The 24,408-nt window shown below is 40.9% G+C and overlaps 1 protein-coding gene across 5 annotated transcripts in view; it reads right to left on the bottom strand.

Annotated features, from left to right (window-relative positions):
- The window catches only part of NPAS3 (neuronal PAS domain protein 3), an 845,222-nt gene that overhangs the window by 52,761 nt on the left and 768,053 nt on the right, over positions 1 to 24,408 (bottom strand). For all 5 annotated transcript variants that reach the window (XM_038544466.1, XM_038544462.1, XM_038544464.1 and 2 more), the window contains one exon: positions 14,240 to 14,358. In XM_038544466.1, the coding sequence (XP_038400394.1) occupies positions 14,240 to 14,358 (119 nt within the window). The remainder of the gene's footprint in view (positions 1 to 14,239; positions 14,359 to 24,408) is intronic.

Below are 24,408 nucleotides of genomic sequence, written 5' to 3'. Positions count from 1 at the left end.
GCTCATCTGAGAACAGTTGTTTAATTGCAGGTGAACTGTAACTGGTGTGACATGCACAGGCTTTATTGGAACAAAGGGGTTGGGTGTTCAGATAACACTGTTTATAGAGGTTACTACAATTAGTAGAAATGCTGAATGGCCAACCAGAATTAGAAGAAAATGAGTTGAAGTACAAGTAATCTTTTTTTTTTTTTTTAATGAGAAAGAAGTCACCATTCCTAAAACCAGAGGTTTTACAAAATGTTATATTTAAGGGAAACCGTAGGCTGCCGGATACGTAGGCTTTGCTTATATTATGCCAAGTACCCAGACATTTCCAAGATTTCAGATACCTAACAGTGTACAGACCACATACTCAGCTGACTCAGGTCTGTGTGATGCTTCCTATTTCTGATTTGTTTTGCAATCTAAGATTTTAATGCATAAGGATTTCAGTTTTTTTTTTTTTTTCTTGAGTTACTGAATCTAGGAAAATCATACTCCTCCTTTCAGGATGTCTCTTTATATCAGCCTCTAAGATTCAGGGCGGGGGGGAATCCCAGCACTCATATAGGGTAGAAAGGTCGAAGGAAAAATAAATTGAGAACATTCCAAGAGGAATTATCCAATGACTTACTTAATTCCATGTACTTATTCTCTTATCCCATAGGCTGAGAATGACCTTCTTGATCCCGTTAGTAGAAAATAGGTGGTCTTTTTCTCACAATGAATGCATGAAGTTTTGTTTGAATAAAACAGTATTAATCTTCATCCTGTTACCCTGAACATTGATTAGCCCATGGAGTTTGTGTTGCACTAAATGAAGACTCCTCCTACTCCTGTCTACATTTGCCGAGTGAGATTAGATGTCTTCACTCCCCGATTCCCTTAAGGACCAGCTTTCTTTCTGCTCAGTGCACTTGATGCCTTCATCTCTTTGCTGAGACTGTTCCCTCTGCCTTGAGTTCTGTTCTCTAATATCTCTGTAGGGCACGTCTGTCCTTTAAGAACTGGCTAAAATGATGCTGTATTGGAGAAGCTCTCCTGTCCCACCAGATAGACTTATTTATTTCATTCCATTGCCCTCGGAACATATCTATACTACAGCACACATTTCTTTGTGTGTCTGCCTCAGTCTAGACTCTGTTCCCTGGACCAAGGACTCTATTTTATCCATCTTTGTCTTCCTAGTACCCGGAATAGTGTGTATTTACCCAACAGGCACACAATTAGTATTGACTGCATGATTGAGTGAAATCAATTCCTAAATACTTTGAACAAAAGGTGATACTGAAGAGCAAAAACTAAAGATCATTTTTGGTAACAATGGACTTTTCTTTTGATTTCCCGGTTTATTATAAACTGATAAAGCTTGTTTTTGAAAAAGTTTCCATTATGTGGATGCAAAGCTTTGGGGGGAAAAGCACATTCTGAAGCTCTAGTTGGAACAATTAAAATTAGTTATTTCATATCAGTCTGGAAGGAACTGAAGTAGATAAGCTCTAGGGTCAGCATATGCCTTGTTCAGCTTTCTTTAAAGGCATGGGGAGTAATAAAGCTTTCCATTTTATCTTCAGCGAAATAATACCGCTGAAATATCACCTCATTTTTGATGTCAGTGATGATTTCTTCTTACCTCCATGATGTCAAAAGGGAATTATTATTATTAGAATGACAGATTACTAATGATGCTGTAAAAAAAGAGGAATAGCTGAAATCATTATAACCCAAACATCCAACATATCCCTTGTCTGAGCCTCACTGTTGGGTACTGGGAACAGAGTCACTCTGTGATACTGCAGCTGTGTAAAAATTATTCTAAGCAGGAAGTAAATCAAGAGCAGGTGCCTATGAATTTTCACTCACAGAGCACCATCCTTTTAAAGTTTTTAGGACTGGATGGCATGATTAGGAGGTATGATTTATGTATGCAGGAGGGAGAAAAGATTCTTTGGGGGAAGGGCCCAAATGTCTCCGGAACTGTTGTGGTACACTGGCACTGGTGCTTTCCCAAGGGGAGATTTGTGTGGAAAAGAGGACTGGACAAGGGCCCTCTCTAGGTTCAGCCTTTTGTCAGCCTTCTATGAGAGAGGGGCAGTATGGTCTATTGGTTCCGAGCTCCACTTCCTTTCCACCTACTGACTTGGCTTGCTGTCAGCCCATGTCGACTTCCGGTTTTAATTCACTGAGGCCGACCTAAAGGCTCTCTGCTTGAGAACATGGAGGCATTAGGCACTGCCACTTTTGTGTCTTAAAGATATAATCCACAGAACTTAACATTCCTCTACTGCACCAAGGTGCCTGGAATCTGGCTACTATGGGTCCTTGGACCAACTGTGTCATTCTCCAGATCTTTCCAGTGGAAAGAGACAAAAAAAAAGTTACTGTTTCATGGAGAAGATAGTTTATGACAAAACAACAATTCAAGAATAAGAATGTTTTACATTTCCACAATACCTTCCTTTGAGGGATTTGACAATGATAATAGTCTTAGTTCCATTCAGCATTAAAAAACATTTACCTAGGACTCAACTGTCTGCAGGGATATTTCAGTTAGGTTAAAAGTTGCAGTTCCCTTCAACTGGAAACTTAACAACCATTTCAGACAACGCTGACAGAGATGTTCATCAATAAGCCAACTGCAAAAAAAAAAATTAAAGGTGAAGATAGATGAATTTAATAAGAACATAAAATGTGTGTTATTTGGCATAAAAAGGGGTGAGTACACATTGTGTTAAAAGTAAGGAAAAACAATTTGTCACTGCTCATGGAATAAGGCAAGAGAGTTATCCTCAAAGCACCATTTTATTATTGCACTCAATTTGGGATCTCATTTGATTTCCCAGAAATGTAGTCTATTCATAGTCTCTACATAGGACAAGGTACAAAAGTTCATCTAAGAATTAAAGAATCTTCCCTAGACCTTTCCTCACTTGTGGCAGGGACTTGGTTAAATGTTTCCCATTTTCCCCACATTTCAGGTTCTCAAACCAGCACGGGCTGTAGAGCAGTATGGTAGCTGTTGCTAACTCTTGGGTGGCCTTTGCTAGAACTTGCTGGTAGGTTTAACCTTTCTCTTTCTAGGAGTGAGTGAAGCTGCTCCAGATTAGGTGGACTTTCTATTCCATTCTACCCTGAGAGTCCCAAAGGGGCTTTTACCCTAATGTAGAGAGTAGAGCTAAAAGGGGATACAATCTCTACAAGCACATGACAAAAGAACACTGGAAGCAAGTCTGATTGTTTCCTTTGTTTCTAGCAAGGAAACAGAAGCCCAGAATAATCAGTCTGTTCATCCAATGTTGCATAGCAAGCGAATAGCAATGTGCTGGCAGGAGAATGAAATTTTCTCACTCCCCTCACCAGGTGTGCCCCTATTAAGCCACTCTGTTCTCATGACTTCTACAAGGAGTCATGAGTTTGAAGGACATTTGACAAGGGGCTGTTGAGGACTGTTAAATATATTCAGAACTACCAAGTAATAATCAAGTGACTCTTGATTGTGCTTCCAGAGTTCTAGCCTCTAGAATTGGGTACAAGTGCGGTACAAGTTAAATACATGTTGATTTTTAAAAAACTGAATATGATAGCATGAAAAAGATGTTATAGAAGATGTCAACCATTAGTACAGGCATTTTAAAAGGAAAAGGGAAAAATCTTCAACTTCTCTTCCTGGCAATAGGGCCTGGAAACTCAAAAAGTTATATAATTCCAGTGGCTGCATATTCTCATCTCTAAATCCCCTTTAAAGGAACTTCAGACTGACCTAAGGAAGGAATATATTCTAGCCTTCATACAAATGATGACCAATATTTCTAAGTTCATTCATTTTTAAACAAATGTTTATTGAATTTCTATTATGTCCTGGAAGATCTTGTGGGAGCTTAAGCTTACAGTGTGATGGGGAGACAAATTATATACAGATAAATTTATGACATAGTGTCAGGTTGTGTTCAGTGCTATGAAGAACAATAAGGCAGAAGGATAAAGAAGATGATGGGGTACAGAAGGTGTGCTTGAGCTATTTTAGATGGGGTGGTGAGGGAAGCGACATGAGGGCAGAAATCCGAATGAAATGCAGGTGTGACCCATGGGAATACCTGAAGACAACCTATACAGAGGGAGAATAAAAAGAAGGTACAAAAGCCCTGGCAAAAGGGAGGTATAAATACTGCTGTCAGTTCAGCAACAACTTATATGGATTGGTTCTGTAAACCATTACCAGCAATGAGCTGAAAGTGACGTTTCCAATCCATGGCCCGCTGGTAGGTCAGAGTAAACATACACACCAACACATCCATACCCCCAGCAGCAGAGGGTTGAGAAATGATAGTACAGATGATTCTTTTAAGTAAGAGTCTTATAAGTAAGTCTTGTAACTCAAGGCACTTTGCAATGGGCCATTCTTTTGCAATGGGTTATTCTTTTAGTCTGATGGTGGAGGGTATTCATAGAGTGACAGGAGAGATGTGACTAGTTCCTTGTCCCCTAAGAATTTATGACACTAGAAGAAAGAAACTCCAGAATCCAGGCTCTTTTCCCTTATTTGGAATGAGCCAACACAATTTCGTCCAGAATGTGGTCCAAGGTTGGGTTCAAGCCACAGTGGTGGTTTGCCTTCCCCAAAGGATTCAATTTATGTCTATATAGATACATTAACCAAACCTAGAGCCTCCTGGACTGTGGGAGCCTAGAAGATCCATTTATCCCAGAGATCAACAACATGAAATTGGCCCTACCCCTACTTCACTTCTTGCATTCAAGGGCTATGTTAGTCTTGCCATGAGGCTAAATTAATTCCAAAGAAAACCATGTGGTATGTGCTTCTTTTGTTAAAGGAACAGATGACGTATTTCAGTCATATTTTGTCTCTTAAAATCAAATCAATATTCAGGACACTTAAGCAGGGAGAAATTTCCCAGAAATAAATGCATTTTCTATATTCCGAAGAAATCATTTATTATTCCTGAGCTCGTATAACTTCCAGGAGATAATCTGAAATATTATTGATGAATTACTATTTTCCATAGTTATAGGTGCACACGCAGAGTTGTGGAAGTTAAGATTTTGGACTATCTAGATCAACTCACAGTACAAGTGCCATAAACATTAAACCTCACATATGGACATGTATTGCATTCTTACTCTGGGTCAGGCACTGTAGTGGTACTTTATCTATATCTTCTTTATTTTACAGTACCTCCTGAAGAAGGTTCTACCAGGATTTTGTGAGAAAGGAAACAGATGCTTAAAAGAGTTAAGCAATTTACTTAAAAATCAAAGAGTCAGAAATGACAGGACTGAGTCCAAATCCCCAACTGTCTGACATCATAGCCTCTGTGCTTAATCACCATTCAGTAGAGCAGTTTTCAAGTAATGAAGGTCAAACAGAGTAAGGAATCTGGAAGCCCTTGAAATCTGTACAGAGTGAAGCACCTGCTACTTCAGACCACTGGATCAAGAGGTGACTTTGGGGAAACAGCAACGGAGGGCCTTGGTTGCTGCTGTTGAGGCATTTTTCATATCGAGAGCTAGGTCTCAGAAATGACGAACTATGTTTGAGTTGACTTTTTAGTTCCTCAGATTGTATTTTTTTCCTTTTTTTAAAATTTTTTATTTATTTATGATAGTCACACAGGGAGAGAGAGAGAGAGAGAGAGAGAGAGAGGCAGAGACACAGGAGGAGGGAGAAGCAGGCTCCATGCACCGGGAGCCTGACGTGGGATTTGATCCCAGGTCTCCAGTATCGAGCCCTGGGCCAAAGGCAGGCGCCAAACCGCTGCGCTACCCAGGGATCCCTATTTTTTTCCTTTTAAGACTTTTTTTTTTTTTTTAATTGGGCTAAAGTCTCATATAGTGAGATTACATTTAAGGAAATTATCAGATTGAGAATATATTTATAGGGACATTGATGATAATTCTGAAGGGGATTAGTGCAAGACACTATATACAGAAAGAGTTGTTAATTTTTACATCAAAGATTTCGTTTTGAAAGTAATCATCACTTTCATCATTCTTAGCTACCAAAGGCTCAGACAGCCAACCTGAAAAGATCTAGTGTTAGTTGAAGATGGGATGCTCTTACTTCTCCTGCCTTCTTTCTAAAATCTGTATGATGAAAAATGAAATACCTGTAAGTTAGCAAAATACTTGGGCTGCAGTTACTGACATACTTAGAATTTACAGATGCTTCACAGAATGGCTAGTGATTATGCCTCTAGTTGGTAAAATAGCTAGCTGATTAGTCCCGGCAGAAATGACATATCCCAAGCTAGACCTACTGTCATGCCTTGGTAATGGGAAATAAATTCTTTAAGATCAGAAACAGTGTCAGTTGTATTTAAAATGACACTGGAAACCACATTGTAATGGACAATTGTGCAGAGGTGAGCAGGGAGAAAAAAGAGGTAATAGGATTTTAAAAATTTGATTTTATTGGTTCTCTCCTCTATTTGCATTTTTCATCAGGATAACCTCTGCCTGTAAGTTCTACCCTGGAATTTTTTTCTCCTTCAATTTATTCTGGGTGTCTGGGTTGATTGAAAGGCAATAAATGCGTAGTCTTAGAAAGCCTGAATGGTTGACAGAATTTTTGGTCTTTCTGAAAATTCATCTATTGATTTGACAAGACAGTTACATTTTGTGCAGTTTGGAATACTGTAGTCATCATTTCAAGACAACACAAATCCGAAGCAAAGGCTTTAGGAGAAGTACTGATATGTATGGACATCTGGAACATCTCTGAATCTCAGACTGGGGGAAACATCCAGATGGTACCTAGTCGTGTCAACAATTGACTAGGAGGAGGAGAGACTCCTAATTGATAAGTTTAGTATATGCTCTTAGAAATCTCCAGAGAAGGACCACTACCACATTGCCCTTCATATTAGTTCTAGTCATACCTCTAAGCTACACTTCTCCTGGTACAATTAAAATTCACTGCATACAGTTACCCTCTTGGGCAAAGAAAGAACCAACCTCCTTAGAGTAACACTTCATTTATTTTTATCAGTCTTTGAGAAATCATGGAGTTGTATTGGAAGGCATGATATCAGCAATATTGTTCTAATTTTCAGAAAGAGCCTCAAAATATTTATATCTAGAAAAATGTTCTTTAAAGATGACTTAATAGAAAGAAAATGGTAAATCACCAAATGCCAATACAAAGTAATGATGACTGGGTAATATTAAAATGACTCCATTTTTTGTTTTCTGAAAGGAATCCTCAGCTGATGGTTTAAGGGAATGTTATGGATGTGGTACATTCTGATTTTAGTAAGGCACTGGTAAAGATGAACAATATCCTGGCAGGCAAGATAAAGGAATGTGAGCCATCAAAGTATAGTCATTGGGTTCATAGGCATTCCACTGGTCACACTGATGTTAACTAGCAGGGTCTCTAGTGTGTTACAGGGCCCAGTACTATCAACATTTTCATTGCTATCACAGAAAAAAAGAGAACATGCAATTTAAATTAGCTAACATGTATTGAGTGGCAACTGCATGCAGTGTACTGTGCTGAGGCAAGGAAGTATAGTGAGAAATCACCCGGTATCCAGAGTAGTATATTGGAAAGGAGAAGGCATTTGAAATCAGAAGATATGGATATTTCTCTGTTTTGTTATTTACCATCTATATGACCTTAGATAAGTCAATTCATATTTCTGTGCCTCCGTTTAACCTAACTTCAAGTTGGGAAAGGTATAATTACTTAAAAGAATTATTGTGAGTTTCACATGAAACTATATGATAGTACTTGATGAAAAGGAGAGAAGATGCTTAGGTGAACATGTGTTATTTATCTTGATCCGTAGGAAATGTCTTCAGGTTATATATTATTATAACTTCATTTTACAGGTGGGAAAACTGAGGCAAGAGAGCTTACATAAGTCTTAATGCTATTCTAGCACAGAGGAGAAGAGAATAGGTGCATCAAGGGAGATGAAAAAAGAAGTGATATGTGAGAAGTGCCATGTTGGTTGTGTAAGAATAAATAATAGTGAAAGGGAATATAAGGGAAGGGGGAAGAAATGTGTGGGAAATATCAGAAAGGGAGACAGAACGTAAAGACTGCTAACTCTGGGAAACGAACTAGGGGTGGTGGAAGGGGAGGAGGGCGGGGGGTGGGAGTGAATGGGTGACGGGCACTGGGGGATATTCTGTATGTTAGTAAATTGAACACCAATAAAAAATAAATTAAAAAAAAAGAATTTTCTAGGTGCAAGTGTGGTGGAAAGGCATTTTAGAAAAAGAAAATAGCATGGTCAAAAGCATAGCAGTGTGAAATGAAGATATATTTCAGGAAAGCTGATTTGGACAGATTTTGCTAGAGCATCAGTAATAGTAGCTCCAGGGAAAAATGATGGAGATGGTGGTAGAAAAGGTAAGCTAGGACCAGATTCTTGAATATATTGATACTGTGAACCAGTGATGACTTAGAAGCAGATACAAAGTAAAGATCACTGAGGCTTTGGGGAGATATTCCAGGGAGCAGGGTGCAGAATGGAATGGAGAAGCAAAATTTTCTGGGAGGTTTCTCACAATAGATCCAGAAAAAGACTGTAAGTTAGGGGACCAGAAATAGAGCTAGGTGGATTCAACCAGTTTGGTGGCACATTGAAGGGGCACATGATCAAGAGCGAGAGGTTATATCTTCGTTATTGTGGACCTCATCAGCACAGCAAACCAAGAACTAAACTTCCATATGACTGAAACTGTAATGATTCCCTCCTAGTTTGCTATCATCTTGAGAGTTGTCAATATGCACATTCAATTAAGAATACATTGCATGTGAAAAGCCTTCAACTTTGAAATCTACCTAGCTGTGATTTTGACACTGAAATCCTAGTGATGCAACTTGCACAACTAAGTGAACAAGAAGAAAAGGAGGGCCATTTACCACTGAAAATAGCTCTTAACTACAGATGTCATTCTTTAATATTGGGTATAATTTTTATTAAAAAATGTTTTCTGAGAAATACTTTTCCAGAAGAGCATCTGCATAAAGGGGATCAAAATGTAGGTCTTGGTTTTTAACTTTTGCCGCCTAGGAGTTGATGTTTTCTGCAACAGGACTTTAATACGTAGTAACACAAAATGAATAAATGGGAAGGAGAAATGAGGAGGAAGGAAAAAGCTATTGTAATTTTGGTGAAATACATTCTGGAAGGTGTATTCATTTGGATTTTTAATAAGTATACCAAAGATGTCCTCCTATTAAATACGCGTTTGTAACCTGAGATCACTGGATTTACCTCAGGGATTCAGGAACTTCCTGATGTAAAATAAATTTACCTTGGGAGAGGCTCCACAGATTTAATCAAATCATTAATGGGATTTATGACACCCCAAATAAAACAAATTACTAGTAAAATTAGGGGAGTTCCTTTTCCCACAGAACAGATGCAACCATGAATTTGAAAAAAAAAACCAAAACAAACGAACAGGTTCCAATTAAAAAGGCGTCTCTGTGCTTAGAGAAAGCAGAGAAGAATTTGTTTTAGCTAATTAGCACCCTCTCATTTATTTGCCTTTGTTACTTCATGTCTAGATACAGGTATCCTTAGAGCTGAGGTAAATCTGCAGTCCCAATAAGCTAGTGAACCTACAAATTATTTTCTCTATTACTTATGCTTTCTGACTCTTTAACTCTTTATGTCATAAGGAGCCTGAATTGGTTACAGAAATCATTTATTTTTATTTTTTTTAAGATTTTATTTATTTATTTAGGAGAGACAGAGAGAGAGAGAAGCAGAGACACAGGCAGAGGGAGGAGCAGGCTCCATGCAGGGAGCCTGATGTGGGACTCGATCCCGGGTCTCCAGGATCATACCCCAGGCCGAAGGCGGCGCTAAACCGCTGGGCCACCCGGGCTGCCCCAGAAATCATTTAATAGGACACTTAGCTACAGGCAAATCCATACCCAAATCATCCCAGATGGGAGTTGGGTTTTTTTTTTTGGGGGGGGGGGAGGGAAGAATCTGAAGTGCCCCCTTATTCCCTTAGTAACTTGTTTCTGTATGACCTAGCAGGACCCCTTGGCATGGGAAGGTTTTCACCTCTGCCGGTGAGTTGAGAGACATTCTCAGTATCCTATAAGCATGACAGAGAGTTTCTCTCTTTTGTGTCTGTTTCTCAGCCCAGGATGCTCCGCTATGCCATCCCAGTTAGGACATCACAATGTGTGTGGATAGAAACGCCAGAAACGACAGTGGTGCTGGTGGGCATTGAAGAGCAGATTAGAAAACTGACAGTCCCAGGCTAATGGAAACTATCCTCCAAAGACAGGAGCGAAGGAGGCGACCCAATTAGTCTTCACTTCTCTAATTTCCCTGATTACATATCTCCTTTTACCCCCTGTGCTATACCTAGTAAGTTCCCCCAGACATAGACCTAATCAAGGAGGCAGAATATTGATGCAATGCAATTTAAAGGAGAGCTGTGTTAGGCTAAGATATGTGGCCAACAATGGGACCTAAACAACAAGAAGCCCCTGAGGCATAAAAAGTGGCTGGTCCAGATAACGTGCTACCGTGGATTTCAAAGCAAATGAGGACAGAGACAACTGAATGTCAGCTCACGGCTGGGAAACTTCATTGGCAAGAGGGCAACTTTCCCGAGGCCCAGGGCGTGGAAGCAACAGCAACCTATATCACACACACCCTCTACTTGAATTTGCAGATTCAGAGGGGCACTTCTTTGGCTAGAATTCTTGGTGGTGGGCACCTGGGCAGGTGTTCAAGTCCCTGGAAAGGAAGGTAAATCTCTGCGGATCTCCGTAAAGGAGTGCTGTGCGATGTGCTGGGCCATAAGAGAAGGTCCTAATCAGGCAGGGGGTCTTTCTTTTAAAAATTGAGAGGAACCTTCCATTTGTTGAGGTCCAGCTCCTGCCGAGCTCTTCTTTGGCCTTTATCTGTTAAGCACTGAAGCAGAGGGTAGAGAGGGCAGACTCTGGAGCCTAACTGCCTGGTCAATCCTGACTCCTCGGTAGCTGCTTGAGGGCTATGTGAACATGGGCAAAGTACTGAGCCCACTAAAGCTCAGTTTCACCACCTGCAAAATGGGCGTAACAATAGTATGTAAAGTTGAAGAAATGCCTGGCACAGAGGAAGTTTTTCAATACTGTACGGTTTAGAGAAGTAAGTATGAAGTGTTTGGCAGAGTACCTGTCAGAGAGTCAATGTTCGGCAGGCGTTACTTTTGCAGCCATTATTACTGTCAGCAATAAAAACACTCTTCAAGAAAGAGTGGCAGATAAGGTGACAGACAAGTCAGAAAAGCGTATGTGCCCAGGTCACAGAAAAAATGGAGAAGTACAGTGGCCTGCATCGGTCACGGCTTCACATCTTGGAGCTTTACGGGAAAAGAAAGAAGCAAACAATGGTAATAAATTAGGAGGAATATTGGGAGTGTGGTGAAATTACCATTGCTGTTTCTTTTTATTTGTGCTTATTGTGTGGTGGTGGGGTGATTACCAGTTTTATTTGAATGTTTTATAAGCTGTTAGATTTATTTACTGAGAATGAACAGATAAGTAGGGATGTTCTTCAGCTGTGTCATGTCATGGGCTCCCATCAGCTCTTCCCCTAACTTGCAGACAAGGTTAATTAACGAGGCAAGGGCATCGTGGAGGAGGAGGGGTAGAGCTGGAGCTGTTGGATGATTCATCTTATCAGGGAAAGAGTAGAAGAATCATCTCTCATGTTAGCAGTACTGGGGAGAGAGGTAAGGTACTGGATGGCGACCTTCGTGATGTCTTCGGAAGATGTATGGGCAGGGTTGGTCAGAGGAATATGATCACCTTAACATGGCAGGATTTGATGGAAACTAGAATAGCTGCTCTTTTCCAATCCTGGATGTTCATGATTGTACTATTTCATTTTGTTTCTCGAGGATGCTTTCTTGCAGCAAGGCGTCTTCAATCCCAAACCCAAGGAACTCTGCAAACACTGTTCTTCTGCTGTTTCCATGGTGGTGTGCTCTCATTTACCCCTCAAGGTGACATGTCACCTTCTCAGGGACACCCTCCATGACTGCTATCCAAAGTGGCCCCACCAGCCACTCAGCATAACAGTGTAGCCTAGTGGTTCAGTGCCCAGGCTGTGGAGCCAGGCTCCCAGAGTTCAAGCCATGCTCTGTCCCTTCAAATTGTGAAGTTGGGTATGCTAATTAACCCCTGGCCTTAGGTTCTTCACCTGTAAAGTGGAAACGATGACAATTTTTTTTTTCTTCTGGGACTGTGGTGAGGGCTGATGCACGCACGGGGCACCATGCCCAGATACTGTAACATGTCTACTACGGTAGCCACGGTTGTTTTGGGCTTCATTGCTGCCCGAAATCACCTTCTTTATTTATTGTTATTGACTGTCTCTCGCTGTTAGAATCTAAGTACCATGAAAACAGGGACTTTTTATTGTTTAATGCTGGGGTACTGGATCTAGAAGAGGCTCTTGAGTAGGAACTCAAGGAAAATTCATCGAATGGATAATCTATTAATATTTAAGAAATGAGCTTGTCCAATTTCAGGCCATGCAGCAAAAGCAGCTGTACTGAGCTGACCAAATGACAAAAACAGAAAGAATGCAAGCTATGTGGTCTCTTGCCTAGGTGGAAACACAAATGATTTCTCCACTTGGACAGTGTACTTTTTTGTAGATTCAAAATTTCGCAGGGCTTTATGATCTCTAGTCGGTCATGGGAAAGCAGTAAATTTTTTATTGTTGTTCAAAAAATTAAACTACCCAATGATATTGAAGTATACTAAATGCTGCTTTGTCAAACTATGGTTCACCTCTCCCACCCTTACTCCCTCTTGGGACATGCCCCCTACAAACCAGTAAAAGCCACTAAAAGTGAGGAACAAATGCTGACACAACAGAGGTGAAAAGGAAGGCCTGCAGCTTCTAAAGACTGGAATGCAAACACCGCAGCTTCCTACCATAAAAGTGACACTAACTGCTCTTCCTACAGCTTGCTTAGAGATTCCAAACTTGCTAAAGCTACACACTTCGTAATGAATAAATGTCTTGTGTTCAGTAAGGCAGGAAAAAAAATCAGCATAGTCCTAAGGATAGAGTTGGGATTTTTTTTTCCTCCATGTATCCCTTTGTAACAGGCCTCGCTATGGGGTCATACTCCTGCGGGTGGAGCTGCCTGAAGCGTCTCCTTCTTTGAACCCTGTTAAAGGTTAGGATGTTCCACGTGCACCTTTCAGACGGTAGGACAGCTCAGCTAAAGGTCGTTTGTGGAAGGGCCTGCTTCCCTCTGAAGAATTCATGTCAAACAAAGTACCCGCCTCTGACTTTTATGCGGCCGCTGGTTTCTGATGACTTATATATGGATTTTAAGCCCAATGATCATGACTATTAAGCATCCCTGGCAATGCTACGGTAACCCTAAAGAATTGAGCTCTTGGAAGCTCTCGACTCTAAAAGTGGTAAAGGTCATGCCAGCCACGTCTCTTGTATATTCGGGTGCTGTTTGTCCTCCTGCATATGGTAAATATTGTGTGAGAGAGTGGGTAGTGTGCTGTAAAATTGATAAGATTTCAGGTTGCCAAAGGCATTTCATAAATTTCATAGGTCTTAATTTGTGTTGCTATGGTAACCGAAATGCTGGAATTTCCCGAGATTAGGAGGCTTTTCTATCCTTACCCTTAAAATGATAATAATGTAGATTATGACTCCAGACTTGGTCCTGGCTGTTGTGGGGAACGTGTGCTCTGTATGTTGAGTATTCTATGTATGCTAAGGTATGACTGAATGTGCAATAAGTGCAATTTCAATTAAGATTCCTGACATCCAACCTGATTTTCTTATTTACATATATGAGTCTTGGTGGCCAAGAGGTCAGTAAAATGGATAGTCTTTCTTTAAAGAGAAAGGGGGAATTTGAAGGGAGAAGTAGAATTCTTACAAGTATCCATTCTAGAACACTCATCTTAAGGATTGATATGAATTTGGTTCAGCTTCCCCATCAAAGTGAATTTCTAGCAAGTGCTGAAGACCTTGGTGCATTATTAACAAGTGTTTTAAGAAAAGACACTATATTGAGGGATTTAGTGCTTCAGCAATGTCTGAAGTGAGAATGAGAGGTATAATGAAGCCCCTACCTTGAGACAGGAAAATAACTAAGAACCCCATGGGCTGCTCAAGGTCACAGGCATTAATTATATGGACCCAAAGCAGCCAGCTGGGAAGCTCGATGCAAATGACCTAGGATTGGCCTGAGACAGAAATATGTCCCTTCCCAGAGCCCAGCTTACCTTATATCCTGATGATTTGATGTGCACGCCGCGTTTGGTCAGAGTAGATTTCATTCGGATGAAAAAGGAACGCTCAAGGGTGTTGTCAGTGGTTAGCAGACTGGGGCTGGTTGACTCCACTGAAGAATACAAAAATATACACACACATGATTTAGATGTCTACACAGCCCCTCACAGCTACTGCTCAGGTGCAATCCTTGAGTTCACTAAAAATAAATGACTGATGGGTGCTAAGAGCGTAGTAATCAATGTACCTCATTTAGAAAATGTTTCCTTTGCAGAAAATAAAAAAGAAAAATTAATGAATCCGAAGTAACTCCATTCCAGTTTCTAGCAGGAGCTTTCTAGGCCTTTTAACTTCCAGCAGCTCCCCAAGTAGGATCTACAGTAAGTAACAATAGCACACCTGGCAGTGTGGCCCATGCACATGGAGAGCGTGAAAAAGGACACCATAGATTTACATGCCGTACAACCAAGACTGAGGCAGAGTCTTCAGATGAAGAGTACAGATAGCTTGCTCTTTGTTTTCCCTGCAAATCACTTCTGGTAACATTTGCCCACTGGGCAGTTCTCTAAGTACCGTGAAACCGTATCCTGGCCAGGGTCCTTGCCCTCCTGAGTCGGTCTCCTTTGTTGTGGGGGAATAGGAAAGCATAACGTCTTCTCAACTGACTCCCGATAGAGGGCTTAGAATGGAATGTATAGACGGAAACGAATAAAAACTACTAACAATATCAACTGTCCATTCTTGTCACTAAAGGCAGCTTGTCCTCCCTACTGCCATCTGAATGGGGTATTAACAAATAATAGTCTCCTCTCTTAAGCAAGACAGTTACTCTTTCCCTTTATGCACTTTTAGGTTAAGGGGAACAATTCTTTTCTTCTGAAACTTAAAATGGTAGTTTGCAGTCTTGATCTACAAATACCTTTAGGCAAACAGGCCACAAGGCAACAAAAAAAATCTATCTTCTAATGGATTTTATAAATATAAGTGTTTTCCTGCAAAGAAATTAATTTTGGCATTTTAGAGCCTAATCAATACTGTCTAATTTTACTTTCCTAAAACAAAACTTTAAAGTTTAAAATTTTTTTCTGGGTTTAAAATTAAAAAAAAAAAATGTCCAACAGCAAATAGGATTTTTTTTGAGAAGCCTTACCCCTGCCACTAATTTCCTCTGGGGTGGGGGGCAAACAAATATGTGTCACAAAGGGACTTGTAAGAATTAAGAAAATGTGAAAACAGGTATTAAAACAAAGAAAAATAGCAAAAACAAGCCTTCCAGCATTAAGAAACATATTTCTATGTTTCTAAGGGAAAGAAATACCTATTTTTTACATGAAACTTGATGCTCAGATGAAGGACGAATACAAGCTCCTATTCTAACAGAAACTTTGCTGTTCGTTGTCTGTGGCTTTTCTTGAATCATTCCTGCCTAAATAGGGCTCTATTTTCCTATGTTTGTGGCACTTTTCTTCTGGGGTGAGGGAACCATTGACAAGTGTCCCTTTCTTATGTGTCTCTCTTAAGATTTTCTTTCTTTTCTTTTTTTTTGTTTTAGAGAGCATGGATCTGATGTCATTTTAAATGTACAGCTTTTTATCACTCGAGGGAAAAGCAGAGCCATGTTATATTTAGTACTTTCATTTCTTCTGATTAAATATGAATTACTATGAAATTTTTCTCATCATCTAACACGCCATAATACGCCAACAGCTTTTTAATACACTATATAAGCACAAACTTCTGCTCTAAGAGTTTAATTTGCCCCTCTAATCCAATCACATCAACCTTATTTCTCTTATCAGAGATTCCCATTTTGAATTAAATGAGCTCATTAGTTTTAATCAAAAGCAGAGAGATCAAAACTTAAACGTAAATGCTTTAGATCAGAACTGTCAGTCAGCCGTGCAGTTCTATTTTACTAAAACACAAGATCAGAGACCCTTAGAACCAATTTTTTCTCGTAAGGGATGCCGAGAGCTTGAAGATGCTATATCCTTTTTTTTTTTTTCTCCCCTTCCCAAGGACAGATTATACATTTAAGGTTAGACTTAATTTATAGCAGTTTTTCATCCTGGTGGAAATGGAAAAGTATGCCAATCTACTGTTGTCCCTTTCACATTTATTGGCACAGGTCCTCAGAGACTTGAACTAACGTGAAGCCATCAGAATCCACACCGCAAACTCAGCCTTCAAAATTCAGCTCCGTTCAGCAAGATCATGTTTGCAATTGCTGAGGGAAAAATGCAACTTCTCGCAGAAGTGAGGGAGATTTTAGGGCTAGGGTGCTGGGTACCCTGACCCCACGAGGAGGGAACCACCTCGCTATGGAACGGTGAATAATTCAGGCATCATTAGGAATCACTGTTTTCAGTATGTAGAATTGCACAGGAAAACACTTAGCATGCACGTTAGAGATGGCAGCGTGGGTGCTTCCCGCTGGGCGACAAGCCTTGTATGAGCCGTGGGGGCGAACACTGCGTCCTGCCCTGGCTGAGGCCCCCCCTGCAGCACCCCCGTGTCTTACAACAGTAATTGCCTAAACATACAGGGGCAGCGTTAATTAAACCCAGGACAACTGGTGTGAGAGGAACGCTAAGGTCAGGTTTTGCTCCATTGGAGCTGAGATTTAAGATCTAAACTGGTCTTCAAGCTTTATTTCAGACCATGGGGGAATGGGGAGTTGAGGAGAAAGAGAGGGGGCAACTGAGAAAAGAGTTTGACTTCTGATAAAGATTTCTCTTTTAATTCCATATGACTTTCTAGTTCAGAGGACAGGGCAGGAGTAACGGGCCACGCTGGCCCTTTCAAAGGGACACGTAACGAGCTCATTCATGGCGTGCAGGCACACACACGTGCCATGGCCCTGCTTGCTTCAAGGCTAGCAGATACACCCCAGGTCTCCCCGCTCTGACAATGGTGTCTCTCATGTAAAAGATGTATTATCCGCAGGTGACAGGCAAGAGTGGCAGCTTTAGAAGAGAAGGCTTCTATGTGTCTCAGGTGAGAAGCACGATTTTGATGAAGGTTCTACTGGGAGAGAATGTGGCCTTGGTGATGTGCAACATGACTGTGGCATTGAAGAGAGGGTGTGTGTGCGTACCCAAGCGTGCAGATATGCGTGTGTGTATTGGGGGTGTGTGTGAACAGGACAGAGTGGTGAGAGGACTGTCTTTAAGACTGGTGCTCTCTAAAGACAGGGGGACCAGTCTATGGCAAAGAAGCACTGTGGAGTGCTTTCTAGATGTCAGATGTTTTCCTGTCAGCTTTTTGAGGCAGGCTATGATTGCTGCATGCTCTGATAAGAAATTTGGGATTCAGAGAAGCTATCTCTGCTGCCTGAGACACAGGAGAAATTTATGGGTAAAACTGGATTAAGTGGTCAAAGCCCAGATATGGCCAGTTTTGACTCATGAGTTATAAACAAGGAGCTGAAAAACAAAACACAGACAAGAGCCATACCACTAAAATCTAGATAAAGAAATATACTCTCTTTGGCTGAATCTCAAGGGCTTCAACTTTTTAATAAATCTAAATTATCTCAGCTCTTGAAATGTCAGTTTTTGCATATTTTGTAAAATTTACAGAACAATTTATAGCAAAGTTGTAATAATTTTTATGTTGGCAAATGCCACCATAATGTGAAATCGTATCTGCGTTATTTCACATTTGTTTATGAATCCCTAACTAGCATTGTAGTTGCTGCTTCCTTATTACTATGTAGGAGCAGGGGTGATGTGAGAGCTGGAGTGGGAGGAGGTAGCTGAGAACCATCTAGTTCTACTGGCTAATCCTAGGGCCAGGTCCACCTGAACACCTCAGGATTCTCTCCAGGGTCCCTGTAAGTAGATGAGGCCCCAGAATAAAGAGGGTCTTTCTTTTTCATACACTATGAATGTTTTCAGTGCAACCTGGTGTCAGAACCCTGCAACTGCCACCAAATCCCGATGTATGAGAGAAGGAAAAGAAAAATTAAATTTTGAGAAAACTCTGTTGCAATTGTGAACGAAGTATTTTTCCTTTTGAAGGAGAAGTGGATTGGGGTATGTTGCTAACATATGAAGTTAAATATACTCTTTTCCTATTTCATTGCCTAAATGAATCTTTCCTTTTTCAGAGGTTCTGTGCACACAGGACAAACCAAAGTGCAAATAACCAAAATGACTTTCAGAAGACAAGGGAAGAGATGTTTGTTCATTTTGCAATTACCGTGATAAAGCCAAATTGTTTCATTGTCCTATTCTGTTAGCTTTGTTAGATACTGATGTATTTTAGGACTTTAGAATGAATATGTGTCAAGTATGTGACAAGTTGTTTCTTATAAAAGTTTTCCTGCTCTTCCTCAGCCACTTGGAAGTTATCTTGAGTTGTACGGCTTTCCCTGGTCAAGGAAATGTGAGCCAAAGTCATGTGTTGCTTCCAGGTAGAATTTTTTTTTAAAGATTTTATTTATTTATTCATGAGAGACACACAGAGAGAGGCAGAGACACAGGCAGAGGGAGAAGCAGGCTCCATGCAGGGAACCCAATGTGGGACTCGATCCCAGGACTCTAGGATCATGCCCCGGGCCAAAGGCAGGTGCTAAGCCGCTGAGCCACCCAGGGATCCCTTCCAGGTAGAATTTTAAGAGTTAGTCTCTTAGTAGAGAGAGGTACTCTCTCTTTCCTTTGGCCATGGTGACTATCAACATTTCAGATGGTTCCTGCTCCATCAGCCTGGGTCTTGGAATGAAGATAGTGTGGGACAGACCCCACAACCGACTCTCACAGAAATAAAATTTTCTTATAATTTCAGAATTTTTTTTTTTTTTACTGCAGCATAACTTAGTCCATACTGATACAAATACTAGGTCTTTATTATATAAAAAGAGTCCGTATTGCCAAGTCTTCCAGTCAGTGGCATGGTACACAGACATCACATCTGTGTCTGACTCCAAAGGTCATGATGTAGCCAAATACTGTTCTTATCGTTATTTATCTATATTCTCATTTTATCTCTTATGCTTGGTATTCGGGGGCAACAAGGCTGATAGTTCTAATTTGCATCTTCTTCAGCACCTACCATGGTTCCTTGTTCCCAGAGCAAAAACTATACATATATGCATGTAAATACATATATGTCTTTACATCATACATCTCATATATTCGAGAACTAATATTCATTAACTGTTGCCTTTAATGTAAGAAAATATTCCCAACCTAGTTTCCCAATAGTAGGACAAACATGGTAAATAAATCTTTTCTCAGCAGATTTTATGTTTACCCAGGATGATAAGTGTGGTCATTTGAAAATGCCACACATCACTCAATACTCCTCTTTCCAAAAGGCAGAGTCTGCTTTATCTCCCCTTGAGTGTGGGCCAGACTTGGTGACTTACTTCTAATAAATAGCACATGGTGGGATTGGCGGTGTATAACTCAGTCATGACAGACAGAACGGCTTCTGTTTTGCTCTTTCCTGGATCATTCACCCTGATGGGAGCTGTCTGCCACATTTTGAGGACACCTAAGCAACCTGGTGGATGGGCCAGCGTTGCAAGGCCTCCTAGTGAGGCTTCCTAGTGAGTTGTGGTCACATGAGTGAGCTTAGAAGTGGACCCCCCTGCCCCAGTCGAGTCTTCAGATGACTGCTCTGACTGATATTTTCATCACCACCTCATGAAAGATCCTGAGCTAGAACTGCTCAGATTTACTGCTACTGGATTCCTGACTTGTAGAAAATATGTGAGATAGTTTTAAGCAAAACATTTGGGGTGATTTGTCATGCATTGATAGATAACTATTATAATATCCACATAGACGTTCTCTTTGGAAAAAATCATAGCCTTGTTTCTTATGTGACAACAACATGGGTAAAACTCCTGTGACAGTGAGAAGGAAAGCATAGCCCACAGTGCCAGTACCTGGCAAATTCACGTATGCAAGCAACACTGCTTGCAATGCTGATTTTTGTAAGCAGGGTTTGTGTTTTCTTTCTTTTTAAAAATTTTTAAAAGATTTTTATTTATTTATTCATGATAGGCAGAGACAGAGAGAGAGAGAGAGAGAGGCAGAGACACAGGCAGAGGGAGAAGCAGGCTGCATGTCGGGACCCCAATGCGATACTCGATCCCAGGACCCCAGGATCGTGCCCTGTGCCAAAGGCAGGTGCTAAACTGCTGAGCCACCCAGGGATTCCCCCAGGGTTTGTATTTTCAAAGGTAAATGTTCAAATGATTTTTTAAAAAGTACAATTTGCAAAAGGTGCTATCAACAGTGGCATCTACAAGTCTGGGAGATCTTGAAAGGCCAGCCTGATGTCTTACTTGTCTATTGTATCTATTCCTGTTCTTCTCCAGCTTCTCTTACCTCCTCTACCCCCCTCCGCTCCCCTCTGCCCTGCCTCCGCCCCACCCCCTGTCCCCCCATGACCAGCAAGTGCTCAGGATTGTGTTTCATGTAAGTAGTCACTCACTTTGCCTGTGGAATAAAATAATAGTCAGGTGCTTTCTTTTAAGAATAATTATTCCCTTTACGCTTGCCATGCCATTCTGCTAGAACATCTTGTCCCAAGATATGGTGTGTTGTAGTTGGTGGTTCGTTTTTGAGGAGAGGGAATCATATGCCTTGTCCTTGTTTTCATCTCTAAGGAAGCATGTTCTGCAAAGCGTTATTTTGAACCATGGACCGGTGGTTTGGTAGTTAAAAAAGGATTGGCCTGATATTCCCCAGAATTAGAATACTTTGTTCTCTTTTTGAGAGTTGGTCTTCACCTCACTGGCCTGTCCTCTACCATGTGCCAGGCAACGTTGAAGGAGATAACAGTCTTTAGTGGACTAGACTGAGATCCTTGCCCACTGCCGCAAGGCAGTACCCAACATTTTCTGTGAACACGAGTTCACAGAACCACCCTTTGGATATCGTGCAAAGGCAGTTCCAGCCAGTATGCTCTGGCTCAGCAATCAGCCTCTATCAACTTCACTGCTTGCTCTGAAATACGACAAAAAAAACCCCCAAAAAAACAAACAAACAAAAAAAACAAAAAAAGACCCTGAATTTATTTAAGTCTCATTAGGGCTGATTCCTGCTCCCACTCGGTTGTGAGTCTTCAGCTTTGTTTAGAAACTTGCGAATCATTAACTGAAACTCTAGAGCATAGCTGTGAAAATAATTGTGGTTCAATAATGATGTAATAAACTTTTTTCAAAGTCACATTAAGAATAATCCGCCAAAAAAAGGGAGAAAAATAATACTCTGCCAAACCATGCCACCTGTCAGCACACACTCCCTGGCAATATCTGCCTGCCTGGGATGAGAATCCTAACGCATAAGGTTGCCTTTCAGGTTTCCTGCGCCTGGCAGGGGTTGCTACTCGGTGAGGCTGTCCCCTGAGGAAGGGAGTGTTCAGCTGCTGCCTGCTGCTCCCCAGTCGGTGTGTGGATGATACCACTCTGGGGAAACAGACACGGTGTCCGAGTCAAGCTGCTACCGGTGGGTGTTTCTATATGCAACTCCTAAACAACAGGAAAGTTCAAAGGGTAAAACCAGGTAGCCTTTGAGAGTCCATGACATCCAACGTGCCCATTCTGCAGCAGGCTGTGTGCTCCAAAGAACATGCCATATGAATACTGCAAGCAAGTGTTTTAAATCTTACTGGAGACGCCCTATAAATGCTGCCACTTGAGGGATCTATTCTGGGAGAGAAATATAGCATGTCCTCCCGGGATGCCGTTGGATTCCATTACCAATATTGCGTATGGGATCGAGTGTGGCAATGCTTTTATCACGACTATAAAGTGGTTATGAGCCAATTCCTCATATAAAACATACTCAGTAACATTGAGGCTCCCCCCCTTTTCTGTTTCCTCCTTTTATTTCCTTCCTTTCTTTTCTCTCTTTTCCTTTCCTTTCCTTTCCTTCTTTCTTTCTTTCTTTTTTTTAACAACAAACATGATGTCAGACAAAGGGCATCAGAACTTGGTCTTTGTAGTACAAAACAAAATAACAATACATAAACACCTTTGTGGAGGCAGCTCAAAACCCCATGTTTTCTATTAAAAAGTCATGTTCAATCTTCACTGTTGATAGAACCGAATAGCTAACACAGAGAACATTGTATATCAGAAAGGTCAATAGTTATTATGAGCTACAAATATATTTTTTTTCCATCCTTCAGGCTGTTTAGCACATATCACAGCATGAGCAGCTGTCTTCTTTAATGCTTTTAAAATTAGAATCCCAAAGAGGAAGAAAAAATTATGGTTGAAATGATTGCTCTTTGCTTTTGTAAGTTTACTTTAATATACTATTTTATATACAGGAGTCTTCCATGCAGCCTGTCCATGGGGCGGGAACCGGTTGCCAGTATCAAGCTGAACTGCCATGTTTATTTTCTTAGCATTCTGGCCAAATCTCCATTTTAGGAGCAGATGTCATCGACATACTATATTTTAAAAAGGAGTTGTATAGAGGAGTCTGGTTACAGAGGCACTTGCAAATACACACATATGCATTCTTCCTTTTCACTGCTGTAAGGCTCTGTGACCAACTCCAACAATGCCATGTGATGAGAAACAGTTACACAGCACCGGCTGAAAAATCAGGCCCTGATTCAAACCACTGATACACAAACTCTCTCTCTTTCCAAGTGCAGGCCTATGGACCAGGAGCATGCCTTTTACATCTTTAAAAGACGATCTTTTAAAGGTGGATCATCTGTCTGCCCATCCCTAGAACTTTTTGCCCTCACTCAGCACATGATCCTGAAAGATAATATGAGGTTCTAAAATAGCCCATGGAAGCACATGTCAGATGTTTTATTATAGCTCACTTAGTCTTTGTTCAGTGTTTTAAATACTGAGTAGCTACAATGAGCTGGAACCATTTATAAATGTAAGTGCTTACATTTTGGAGAAGGGAAAATAGATGGTAACTTCTGGCAATGACGAATGCTATAAAGAAGAGCATTGAGGAAGAAGGGGCTGGAAGCAAGCAGGGCCATGTGGTTGGTTGGGTGGTCACAGGGGCCACACTGATGGGGGGGCTTCGGACATGACATGAAGTCATGTGGATAGCTGGGAAAAGGTGCCACACACACCTCACAGTGTAACTTTAGGACTTTGGATTGGTAAAAGGCTTTATGGAAAATGATGATTTGGATAGATACATACTAGTGACAAATTCTGGACATGTTACCTTTTGCCCTCTTTTCTGTCCAAGATTAAAATAAATGCTATCCTAAAGATAAATAATTTAACATGTAGGAAACTAAGGGAGGAGTTAATTGACAGAATTGTCCAGAGCATTCAATGGCTCCCAGATATGCCCACTGGTAATGTCGATTCTTTGGGCCACTCCAGAGGGAGCAGCTTCCAGACAGAAGGGGAAGAAAGACTGAGTATATAAATGACCTTCTTTTCTGTGGTGGATTTTGGTAATGAAAATAAAGAGACCTGGACATGTTTACTGATCAAGAAGACTGACCTTAAAGTTGTATACATTGGAAATGCTAATGGAAGAGTTTAAGTTCTAAGGAATATTTAATCAGTGATTGAGAAAGATAAGTGAGCCTCTGAAATAGGGGCGGGGGGGAGAAACAAAAGGCAGATGTAAGACAAAAAGGAGAGTCAGAGAGAGAGAGAGAGAGAGAAAGAGAGAGAGAGAGAGAAGGTGTGATGTGAATGGCCTTGAACAACTTAATTTCAACAGAGGAAGTGAGAGGAGGAGAGGATTTTGAAAGTGAAAGAAGGTACCTAGCAGCCCATGTGGGCAAAGCAACTAGGACTAGCAGAAAATAAGTAATATAACTACACAGTGGCTGGAAGTTGCTTAATTTTAGGAGCGCTAATTTTCTAGGGTACCCTAATAGCAATGGCTTTGTAGTCTTTCCAGGCAATGCTCAGGATTCTGAACTTCTCCCAGGGTTGGGAGTTGGTACCATGGGAATGAAACAAAGTCCAAAAGGTGATGGATTACCAAGGGTTAAAAACAAGAATGTGCCAGTGACAGAGTGAGGGGCTGGGGAAAAGAAAAGGGTGATGGGGCAGCAGGGTGGTGACCTGGGGGAGGTAGTCAGGAAGGAGGCTTTGTTCAGAAAGGATTTGTCAAAATGTTGTTTATGGCTTTTAAATAAGTGTATGTTATCTCTTTCTACTCTGTGTTCATAGGAAATTTGGAAAATGTGAGAGCGT

Source organism: Canis lupus, chromosome 8 (assembly GCF_011100685.1).
Source record: "Canis lupus familiaris isolate Mischka breed German Shepherd chromosome 8, alternate assembly UU_Cfam_GSD_1.0, whole genome shotgun sequence".
NCBI classification, from domain to species: Eukaryota; Metazoa; Chordata; class Mammalia; order Carnivora; family Canidae; genus Canis; species Canis lupus.
This window is presented reverse-complemented; position numbering and strand designations above follow the sequence as displayed.